This window comes from Vombatus ursinus, unplaced genomic scaffold (genome assembly GCF_900497805.2).
Source record: "Vombatus ursinus unplaced genomic scaffold, bare-nosed wombat genome assembly UNPS02004573.1, whole genome shotgun sequence".
Classification (NCBI taxonomy): domain Eukaryota; kingdom Metazoa; phylum Chordata; class Mammalia; order Diprotodontia; family Vombatidae; genus Vombatus; species Vombatus ursinus.
In genome coordinates this window covers 2,530,266-2,542,315 of record NW_020944351.1, presented here as the reverse complement: position 1 = coordinate 2,542,315, position 12,050 = coordinate 2,530,266, and the positions used below count along the sequence as shown (strand labels likewise).

At 45.6% G+C, this 12,050-nt stretch overlaps 1 protein-coding gene across 1 annotated transcript in view; it reads right to left on the bottom strand.

The window, feature by feature from the left end:
* The window catches only part of GPC4 (glypican 4), a 144,404-nt gene that overhangs the window by 6,620 nt on the left and 125,734 nt on the right, over positions 1-12,050 (bottom strand). Inside the window, exon 4 of the mRNA XM_027838019.1 lies at positions 8,220-8,385. Coding sequence (XP_027693820.1) covers positions 8,220-8,385 — 166 coding nt within the window. The remainder of the gene's footprint in view (positions 1-8,219; positions 8,386-12,050) is intronic.

Sequence of the window (12,050 nt, the reverse complement as noted above, 5' to 3'; positions counted from 1 at the left end):
TCTCTCTCTCTCTCTCTCTCTCTCTCTCTCTCTCTCTCTCTCTCTCTTCTGTTTTTGTAGGGGTTGGCTTTCCAGCTGTTTGTTGGACTGAATGCCTTATAACAACCCTCTGAGGCAGATGGCACAAGTACTGCCATCCCCACTTTACAGATGAGTAGACAGAGTCTTGGAGGTGAACCGGCTTGCCCGTGGTCACACAGCTAGTGTCAGAGCTGGGATGTGAACCTGGCTCTTAGAGCTCTTGGGTCACTCACACTCCTTTCGCTGTACTGTCTCATTTCCTCATGCCTGAAATAAGGGATGGGGCTGAACCTAGGATTTCACTGCTACAGGGAATTCCCAGATGAGGAATCTCCCTGCACCTACGAAAGTCAGCATCTTCTCTGCAATTTATAGTCTTGAGAAAGTTGCCTAGCATGGTAAGAGGTTAAGTGACTTCCCTAAGGTCACAGAGCCAGCATATGTCACAGGCAGGACCTGAACCCAGGGCTTCCAGCTTTCTCTCCTCCAAGGCATGCTCTCTCTACTTGGAATGACCTTCAAGTAAAAAGCCAACCCAATTCAACCCCTGTGGCCCATGCTCTTTGATCCTATCTTCAAAAGAAATGGATACTGGGCACAAAATGGGTTAAAAGCTAGTCTCCCCTTGGACAATCATACCACGTGCCACAAATTTACACTGTCAAAACTACTCCTTCCTCACACCTCCTTGCATGCCTTGGATCGCTACTGAGGCCAGCTAAGCTAGATGGGTGCCACACCCATTCTGCAGAAGTGAATGACCAACACTGCATCAGGAAGTCATGAGTCACTGGTTCTCCCTGCTTTGTCAGTTATTCACTGTGTAATCTTTGAGCAAATGATCTCACCTCTTAGTAATTCTCATTTTACACATAAGGAAACTACCTCACTAGGTTGTTAGAGGATTGCAGAACACTCACATTAGAAGGGACTAGAGAGAGCAAACCCCACCTCTGCAGTTTTACAGATGGGAAACTGGGGCCCAGACCCCGGGAAGGGACTTGCCCAAGGTCACGTGAGTAATACACGACAGAGCTGGGATGCAAATCCATGTTCCGACTCTACAGTCCAATGTTCTTTCCGTTAAGAGAATCCAGCGAGAAAATGGAGACAACAATAACCACCAACCACTATGGGAAAGGGCCAGACTAGAAACATCAGCGCCACGTGGTAGAAATGGGGGAGGGGATGACGGCAAAGATATTTGTTTGAAAAAAATTCTCTTCTCACAGAGCTATCTAATGTATGTCAAGCTCCACGGGATTGATCCAAAGATAGCCCCAATCCATCCCCTAGGTTTGATGAATAACCAAAATGCTATGATCAACGACATATTAGGGTAACAGACCTAGAGCAAGAAGGGTCCTTAGAGGCCATCTGGGCCAAACTCTCTTCATGTTAGAGAAGGAAACTGAGGGCTAGAGGGGGCAGGCGATTAGTCCAGGAGTGGGGAACCACCTGTGGCCTTCTAGATCCTTAAGTGCAGCCTTTTGCCATTCAGTCCAAGCTCATACATGGGATCCCAGATTTAGAGAACTCAAAGTCATCTAGTCCAACTGCCTTATTTTATAGAGAGGGTGATGCTGAGGCCCAGAGACAACAAAAAATACAGTTAGAATTCGAACCCAGGTCCTCTGACTCCATCTCTAGCACTTTTTCCCCTACACCATGCAGGATTCTTTTTTCAGGTACTTCAGTCTTAGCTTGAAGGGAACCGCTAAGTAAATCCAGGTCACTACTTAACCAACTTACATGCTTACTCATCCAAAATTAGCCCCTGGAATATGCAGAATACCACATTCCCTTATCACCCCTCTTCAATTCCAACCCAGAAGAAATTCTCTGTGTGGCATCCTGATGGATGGCTCTTGTCAGCTAACCTGGAATTCAGAGGTCATAAAGGGTGCATTTCCAGGAGCAGCATTTTTTAAAGAGGTGATAACAAATAAAAGAGAATTTCAGCTTGTATCACTGAGGGATCCCATAAAGTGATAGTCCAAACCTAGGGAAAGATTGCTTGTTGTGAACCTGCCATTGCCTTGGAGGAGAGAAAAATGCCTTTGATATGCCAGAGAAGGGTGACTTTTGTAAACAAGTGGAGTACAAGCAAAACAAGTTCATCATTGTCAGGGTGCTGGGGCTTTCCCATCCATAAAGTTCCCAGCGGAGCTGGGAAATCATCACTGCCTTTAAAGAAAAATACGACCAATACACAGACAGGCAAATGTACAAAATACATCTTAAAAAAACCCAGAAACCACACTCCATCTAATTTTGTCCTCATTCCCCTACAGGCAAGGAACCCCTGCTGTCCCCCCACCCCCAACCCCTGATCACTAATGTGTTTGTGAAAAGTTAACACCAACAAACTCCAATTCTTCTGGCTGCTTGGTGTCTTTATAAGCTCGGGGCTGGCTAGGCCATACACAAGAGCATGGGAATGTAGGGCAAAGGGGGGGCCGCCTTTGTTGCTGCCGGTGCCATAGTGTTGCACGGATCACAGCTAAGGAATGCAGGGCCCTGTTTTGGCCGAGAGAGAGAGGGAGAGTGAGAGGAGAGAAGAGTTGCATGTGTTGGCTTCCTGCTGAGCTGCCAAAATTGGCCATAAAATACCCAGGGGGCTAATCATGGGCAATTGATGGCAGCTCACCAGTGTGGGCCACAGATATGGCCAAGTGGGTGCCAGCAAAAGTGGAATGAGAGTTTTTAAAGGAAAACAACACTTATTTGGGCTTCAGGGTTTAAAAAATGTTATTATTATTATTATTTGCGGGATATCTGACTGGCTCCTGCCTCCTGCTAGCATTTGGCTGGTGTTCCTGCCAGCAATCTTAACAGTAAATTCCCTCTGGCAGCAACATTTGACATTAATAAGGCTGGCTACAATTCAAGATAATGTTAACACAGCTCTAGTATGTGGCAAAGAAGCTGCACCTAGGTGCAATTTCCAATTTTCTTGAAACTGACTTTTTTCTTGGTGGGGGGGGAGTGGCAGGGAAGACATGGAAGGAGAAGGGGTGGGTTGTTTTTAAACTCCAGCATGCCAACTGATATCTTCTAAAAATGACCACAAGGTCATAGAATCATAGATTTGGAGCTGGGAGGGCCCTTGGAGGGCTCATCATCCAATTACTTCATTTTCCAGATAAGAACTGAAACCTTTAGAGATGAAGTGATTTGACCAAGGTCACAAAGTAAACAGCAAGGAGTAGCATTTGAACTCGGGTCTTTGGACTCCAAAAGTCCAAGCTCTTACCACTGCACCACATTGGTTCAGGTCACAAGGTCTTGAGCTGGAGAAGGCCCTTGGAGACTCCTGAATCCAACTTCTTCATCTGACAGAGGAAACCCAGGCCCATGGACACAAACTAATTGGCCCAGGGTCGAATGGGTTGGAATTCCAGCAGAGCCAGCCTCTAGACCCAGACCCTGCCCCTCGATGGCCAATGCTCTCTCTACTATGCCAGTCTGACTCTCTGGTTTTTTTTGAAGTTGTTAAGTATTTACCACTTTCTCTTTGCTAGCAGCCGGTGGGGGTGGGGCAGTAGTGGTGGGCCTAGGATTTAGTTTTGTTCTGCTTGGCCCCCAAAGGGCAGAATCGGGAGCTCTGGGTAAACAACACAGAAAAGTAGATTGAGGTTTGTTGTCAGGAAAACCCTCCTCTCTCTCGGTTGGAGCTGTCCAGAAGTGGAAAGGGCTGCCGTGGGGTACAGTGGGGTACCCAGACAATTTAGCTGCCTTCTCAAACGACTTCCAACCCTGAGGCTGCCATAATGAAGAAATGTGAGGGTAGCAAACTATTTTCTAAACGGTTTTCAAAACTTAGCAGGAATTTAATCCTTTCTCAGAGAGAGAACTGTTTATGAATGTGGAATAATCAATATATTAGATGTTAGGGCCCACATGGACAAACTGGCCCATTTGCAAATTGGCCTGCTAATCTGGAGATAAGCAGGTTTCTTCTTAGGACCAATAAATTTTTTTTTTTGAAGGTGGGAGGCCTTTACTTCTCATTTCATCAGCATGGGGAAGTGCCAGTGTGGCGACTCGGTCTGTGCAGGTTGGCAACTTATCTGTAACATATGTTTTAGATGGGTGCCTGAGGGGGATCTAAGAAATTAAGTGGCTTGCCCATGCTTACACAGCTTGAGTGTGTGTGAGACAGAGAGAGAGACAAAGACATGGAGAGAGAGCGAGGTCAGGACTTAAATCCAGGTCTTTGAGGCTGGCCCCATATGCCTGATGCTGCACTGCCTTGTAAGCATTATTAATCCCATATCACAATCACTGTGATTTTCTTTTTGTCTTTGCCTCTGATTTCCTTGCCGTGGAACACTCGCATCCCTCCAAATAGACAGATTAGTAACTGGTCCGTAACTGATAGTCTCAGAGAATCAATGTACTGAAGAGCGACAAATATCCATGTAATCACACATGTGCCACCAAAGCCTAAACAGCTCCCTCCCTTCCTCGCCCCTCCCCCCCACCAAATCCTGCTGTAGGCATTTACTAGCTCTGTGACAGTGAGTCCATTAACTTCTCTGAGCCTTTGTCTCCTCATTTGTAAAATGGGGAGAATAATAGCATCTCGCTCTTTTATTAGCTGTATAACCATGAGCTAGTCAGCGAAACTCTTTCAGCCTCAGTTTCCTCCTTTGTAAAACAGAACCTCTCTCACAGGGCCATTGTTGGCTTGAATGAAGCTAAGTCCTATAAAGTGCTTTGCAGACCTTCAAGTGCTAGAAAAATGTGAGCTAATATGATTTTGTTCTCATTCTTCTCATTTTGGGGGGATGGATTTCAGGTAGAAAAAGCCCTAGGATGAGTCGATAATCTGCTTGTCTGATGGGGAGGGAAGGGTGGGGGGAGGTAATAGAAGCTCTAGCCCAGGGTCCAGTCCATGGAACTTGGAAAGAAAAAAAAATTATATCTTTAATTCAGCATAATTGGTTTCCTTTCTAATCCTGTGCATGTTATTTTATGCATTTAAAAACCTGATTCTGTGGGGGCAGCTAGGTGGCAGCACCAGCCCTGGAGTCAGGAGTTCAAATCTGGCCTCAGCCGCATAACACTTACTAGCTGTTTGACCCTGGGCAAGTCACTTAACCCCATTGTCCAACTGAAAAACAAAACAACAACAACAAAAACAAACAAACAAAAACCTGATTCTGCTAGGTGGCAGTAGTGGGCGCAGGCCCTGGAGTCAGGAGGACCTCAGGTCAAATTCAGCCTCAGACACATAACACTCACTAGCTCTGTGACCCCAGGCAAGTCACTTAACCCTACTGCCTAGCCAAAAAAAACAAACCAAAACAAAAAACCCTGATTCTGAGAAGGGGTCTGACTGCCCAAGGGGTCCAGGACCCACAAAAAAAAAGGTACAGGGGTGTGGCCCTCTAGGCAAAAGGCTGCACTTGAGGACTTAAAGGGCCAAGTGTGGCCTTGAGGCTGCAGGTTCCCCACCTCTGGTAAGAGCTCTCCAATGCAGAGGATACCGATGATTTCTGTTGGGTCTTTTCCATTCATTTATCCCAGGCATAGAGGGTTTACAATCTGTTCTAGCTCTTCACAAGCCTTTCTGTATAGCAAAAAAAAGTTTTCCCTGGACACCAGCACAAACACGTATCTTTCTCAGGAAGGCAAGTGGTTTTTTTTGCATGGTGCCTCTCATCATTAGAAACCCCCATCTTCTCCAGCCTCTCTGTCTGAGTGGAAGAACAAAAGGCTGTGGGCCAACTTAACCCCACAATCCACTTTCAATTAGAGGAAAAACAGCTCTTGACCATCCATTAACGGCCAAATAATAACTTGTAAAGAGAGAGAGGCCTGAGAGGAGGAACGTGGAAATTGCGACTAAATTCTACAACCCTGGACCAGATTAATTAAAACCTGGTGAAATTTTCATTTAATAAAAGGCACTAGAGATGAATGCCATTGATTTCGCCTGGTCTTTGACTTTGGCCGATTTGAAATAAAGCACATTACGCCCATTAAATGGGAGTGAATTTGAAATACAATCAAACACCTCAGACGTTGAGATAAAACCACTGAAAATAACCGAAGAAAATGGTCAGAGAAGTCTGTAATTTCCCATGTGGGTTTAATTTTCGTTCTTAAAAGGAACTTCCTAAGATTTATTTTAACAAAGCAAAACAAGAAATTCCTCCCTTGGTGGTGATGAACATTTTGGATCCACTTGACTGGTAGAAAATTCTAATGATGGATCCTGGAGGATGCTCTGGACCTGGAGGCAGTATGGGGCATGGGGAAGAGCCTTGACTGGACTACCAGTCTGCCCCTTACTAGTCAAGTGATATTGGGCCTGTCACCCAAACTCTCTGGCCCTCCAGTGTCCTCCTCTGTAAAATGAAGAGGTTGGACTGTATGGCCTTTGAGGTCCCTTCCAAGTGACTTCCCTTCCCTGGGCCTCAGTTTCCCCCTCTGTAAAATGAAGAGGTTGGACTGTATAGCCTCTGAGGTCCCTTCCGGCTTTAGATGTAGTATCTTGTGTGTGACCTTGGGCAAGTGACTTCCCTTCCCTGGGCCTCAGTTTCCTTTTCTATGAAATGAAAGGTTAATTTTTTTTTTTTGTAACCTTTGTCTGAAATTGCCCTGGATTGGGTATTGTTCACCCTGTGGCCTCCATAGCCTTTTGATTTTCAGGTCCCTGCTCCTTTTGCTTGGTGCTCAACACGGGCAACAGCTCTGCTGAAATCACATCTTCCAAGTCCCCTCTCCTGTTCCCAAGGCCAACTCCCACCCAAAGCAGGAATCCTATCTCTTGGAGCTAATTTATTGATATACTTTCAAAAAGAGTTAATATGATAGGTAGCTTCTGGAAAGACTAAAGGCCTCCTTTACTCCGCCTCACTCTCTCTGGCCCAAGACCAACTAACAAATTGTATGCCCGTTCCCATCGTGTGCACCACTAAGCAAAGACTTACAAAGTAAGGCAGATTCTACAATTAAACCAACGTGACTTGAGGGAGGGAGTAAATAGGAGGGAGTTTTGTTGCTTTGAATTAAAGAATCCTAGAATTTGAGTTGGAAGGAGCCTCTGTGGCCCCTTAGTTCAACCCAGACTCAAAAGGAACACACACTAAAACATACCCAGTTGCAGAGGAAGACAGCACAAGACCATTAGACTTAAGCTGGAAGGGATCTCCAAGGTCATACAGTCCAACCCTCTCATTTTACAGAGGAAGAAACTGAGGCTTAGGCAGGTAAGTCACAGTGTTTGTAAGAGGCAGAGGCCTGTGATTTCACTGGTGTAGGGAATACCCATCATGGAAACACCCTTCACAAATGCAGATCAGAAAGACCACGTAACATATTCTTAGAGCCTTGTTTGTCCAGGACACTGAGAAGCCTAGAGGCTACAAAAATCATGGCTTTAGATCTGGATGGGAGCCTAGAGACCATCTATTCCAACCCTTTCATTTTACAGAGGAGAAAACTGAGGCCCATTTTTTGACTCCAAACCCTGCATTCTTTACATTAAATTCTATCACCTCACTTGGACTGTGCATACCTAAATTATAGACTCATAATGTCAGTGATGGAAGGCCTCATAGAGAACATCCAGTGCCACCCCTTTTCCAGATGGGGAAACTGAAGCCGAGAGAGGGTAAGGGAGTTGTTCAAGGTCATGCAGGAGACTAGAACCCAGGTCTCCTGAGACCAAACATAAAACATGTAAAGTCAGCACTCAGAAAAATAGTTTTTGGGGCAGCTAGGTGGCACAGTGGATAGGGTACTGGCCCTGGAGTCAGGAGGACCTGAGTTCAAATTGAGCCTCAGACACTTACTAGCTGTGTGACCCTAGGCAAGTCACTTAACCCCAATTGCTTTTGATGATGAAACATCATTGCTTCCTTTTGATGGGGCTCTGCAGTTACGGCATAATACTGTACTTTCAAATCTGATCACCTCATCCCTCAGGAAAGCTGTCCTCCAATTTCCATAGTCCAAGATTCAGGACTAAAAAGGGACTTTAACAAGGGACATTTTAAAATTCAAAGTTAGTAGAGTTGGCATCATCTTTCCTTCTTTTTTTCCATCTCTGTTCATTTAAGTGATCACTTTTGGTAGGAATGGGGTAAATGTAGGCATGGTTGGCATCACCTGTCACTATAGCATTCCTGGGGGCCAGTTCAGCACCATCCACAAGGCAAGCCTATACGCGGCCATATTCTTACCTATGAAATTGTTCCACTCCGAGTCCAGATCTCCTTGGTTGGCCAAACAGCCTCTCATGACATTGGAACAGTAGTTAGAACAAGGCTTCACGGTCACCAGGCCTCGGCAGTGGGAACAGTAGGTCATTTTCAGGAGGGCATGTGAACAGGAAGTTGTGGGATTGACCTTATGAATGAGAGAGGGGAAGGAAAAAAAAAATCACACAGTTGTGTTAAAATCTAACTAGCCAAGAGAGGAAAAGCATGTTTTCATTCATTGATAATTTCTTTCGCATCAATACCTAAGAAACATTCCTCTCCCCTTGGCCCTAGATTGAGATGTCATAGAGTGCCTAGCGCACAGTAGATAGTTAATAAATATTTGATTCACTGATTAGCTTTGGAGTCAAGAAGACCAGAGTTCAAATCCTGCCTCTGACACTAGCTGGGTCATCATGGGCACGTCATCTTTACCACTCTAAAGCTCAGTTTCTACATCTGGAATCAGTGGGTCATACTAGATCACTAAGATCACTATACCAAGATCACTGTCAGCTCTAACTCTGTGATTCCCAGGAGGGTTTTGTAGGTGTGGTGACTTACACACGGTAGGTGTTTAATGTTGAGGTGAGTTGAAATGCAGCTGTCTAAAACTGAAATGGATTACCTCAGTTGGTCTCCAAATGGAGGCTGGATTACTTCTTAGAGAAACTTCCTGTTCTGATATGGGTTGAAAAGTTGAAATAGATACCCATGGTAGTCCCTTCCAATGCCATGATGCTGACTATCTAACCCAATGCAAACAAATAGCTATTAAGATGCTATTATGAACAAGGAATGTCCTGTGCTTAGCTCACAATCTTACATTTTGTTGTGGAGGGGGAGGGGTGATACATGTCTTCAAATAACTATGACCCAATGGAGAAGTAATGAGTCAAAGGAGGAATCCAGACTAAACGGGCGAGGGGCGGGGAAGAATCAGGGAAGGAGTAGATCAGTGAGGGGCTGGGGGGTGGGGCGGAGTGGAGACTTCCTAGAGGAGGTAGCACCTGAGTTAATCTTTGAAGAAAATAAGAAAGACGTCAGTGTATGGAGACTGAGAAATTGTTGGGGGTGGGCTGGGGCTGTTTGGCTCTTCCAGATGTGGAATATCTTCAAGGAATGGAAGAAAGCACTGAGACTTGAGACAGCACGGGACTGAGTCTATTTGGGAAGGAGGCAAATGTAATACCGGGTGCTTGGTCTTCACATTTGTTTAGAAGGAAGAGGGAAAAAAATCAAGGACCTCAACTTTTGAACAAATTGAGGATTACCATGCTTGCAACCTCCAATCAAAGAATCCTGGAGCTGAAAGGGGCTTGGAGGTCACTTGAGCTCCCCGCCCACAGCCCTTTCCTTAGACTTCCTAAAGCCTAGAATGTACTCCTCTCTGTTTTGTTTCAATGTAGGAAAAAGGAGAACATTCCAACCCCGGGGGGAAAACCTCTGCCCTCCACAGTCAGCCAGATAACCTCACTGTTCACCCCTCTTTCTAAGTAGCTACAGAATAACTAAGCCCTGCTGGGACAGTCTCTCCTCCTTGTCCTCAAAGGGGATGTGTAGGAAACCCAGAGAAGGGCATTTGTTATCAGGGAGGTGGGAGGATTGGGGAAATTCCTTTTGCCCACTGATCGGCCAGAATTCAACCTGTGAGGGCAGAGTCCGAACTCTCGGGAGGCCCCTGCTCCTCCCCAAGCCAGTCAAAATTAAGTAACTGCTTCCATTTCAAACTTCTTTTCATCCTTTAGCCTTCACTCTGCCCCAAGCCCATTTGCATATTTTGAAAGAATTTTCAAGTGCCTCGTGGAAAAGAAAAAAAAAAGGGCCACCGTTCACCAGGCCTGAGAGGCCGACCATTGTGGGAGAAATCAGCGCAGACTGGTATGTGTCACTGCCACTAAAGTCCTTGAATCGGCCTTCTGGCAAAAGGCCAGTGCCCACTCTAGACCAATTGTGGATCTGTCAGTGTGATGTACCAAACGCTGGGGCCCAGAGCCTCTCAAGTGCTCCCCAGCCCTACCAGGTGCAGACCCTTAAAGGACAATTGCATGTCACAGTAAACTAAGTTCTCCTTTGTCCTGGGCCTTTGTTTATCTTGGAAAGAACTCCAAGTTCATTCAAATTCTCTCCCACACTGACCCTCCAAACCAAATACTCCTCTTTCCAATCAGCCTGAGAGTCCCAGAGAGGGTCTTTCTTTGGCCCTGAGGATTTATTCCGGGAGATTCAAGTCCCAGAAGTATATATATTGTAGCAGAGGCCTTTGGTGAGCTTGACAAAGGGGTAAATGGATTCAGAGTCCTTCCTTTTATGTGTTGAAATGTACTTACTTTCTCTGACCGGCCATGCCACTTAGACTGATCAGTCGCTTGCTATGTGGTTTTATCAAGTAAGTTACCATTGGGCACAGGTCCATGGGCCTGGAGAAATGTGAGAACCAGAGGCTGTGCATACCCGGGCCCTCCACCCGACATTAACTTCCTAACAATTCCCATACATACAAATGGGTAATTAGGAAGCACTGTTAGATTTTCTTTCTTTCTTTCCTTGGGGTGTGGGGGAAGTATCAGGGCCTGTGATTTCATTGGTGTAGAGAATACCCATCATGAAAACACCCTTCACAAATGCAGATCAGAAAGACCACGTAACATATTCTTAGAGCCTTGTTTGTCCAGGACACTGAGAAGCCTAGAGGCTACAAAAATCATGGCTTTAGATCTGGATGGGAGCCTAGAGACCATCTATTCCAACCCCTTCATTTTGCAGAGGAGAAAACTGAGGCCCAGAGAGGGGAAGTCACTTGCTTAAAATCCCATGGGTTTTAAGTATCCCAGGTGAGATCTGAACCCAGATTATCTAACAACTGAGTCAATGCTCTTTCTACTGCCTTTCTCATCGGTGGGCCTATAGCTAGAATGTATCAGAGACAAGATTTGAACCCATATGACTCCAAGGCTGGCTTATTATGCCACACTGTCGCTCGTATTTTCTTTAGTGCCAGCAAAAAATGCACTAACCTGGCGTCTTATGGTAGCAGGAGCCAAATCTTGCAGTATGGGATTGGTGGGGGACAAAAGTAGCCAATAATGGTTCTCTTAAATGTTTGAGTGTGGATATGATCTTCTGGTTAAGCAAGAGGTCACTCATTTCTCCAACTAAGAGACTGGTACTCTTCCTACTCCTCTCTGCTGCTCTACCCACAGATCCACGGCCCTCTCAGCCTTAGCAGCTGCTTTCTTTAAGTTGCTGCGGCCTACTGGCCACTCCTAGTGTCCCCAGACTTAGCAAGGTTGGCCCTCCAATAACGGTGGCACAAACCTTGAATTCTCTCTCCAGCTTGGAGGGAAAATTCCAAAGTTCTGCTCCACTGGCAGAGCTTTCACGCCACAGAGTGCTTCATCCCACGATAAGCCATCAGACTAGGACTTCGGTACAGAATTAATATTTCAAGGATCATCAATTGCTTTCCAAAACAGTCCCAAACAGACATATCCCTCCTGCCTCACTGTCCTTCTATAAACTTCTCATGCAAGGCCCAACTTAAGTGTTACACATCAGTTCCTTATCATTTTATCTCTTCGTTTTGGTCCCTGAGAAGAAGCTACTAAAGTTCACTCTCATATCTGCATGCATTTTTCAATATGATTCAAAAGACTTCTGTCTCATGGAGGTGGTAGAACCTGGGCCTTGGTTGAATGATGGGTATGCTACAAAGGTGCCAAGGCCAGAAGAAGCACCGAGGATGAGAGCTAAAGACGGAAGCCAGTAACTTAAGAGAGCAGAACAAGAAAGAGATTTGGTTGGACAGGAAGG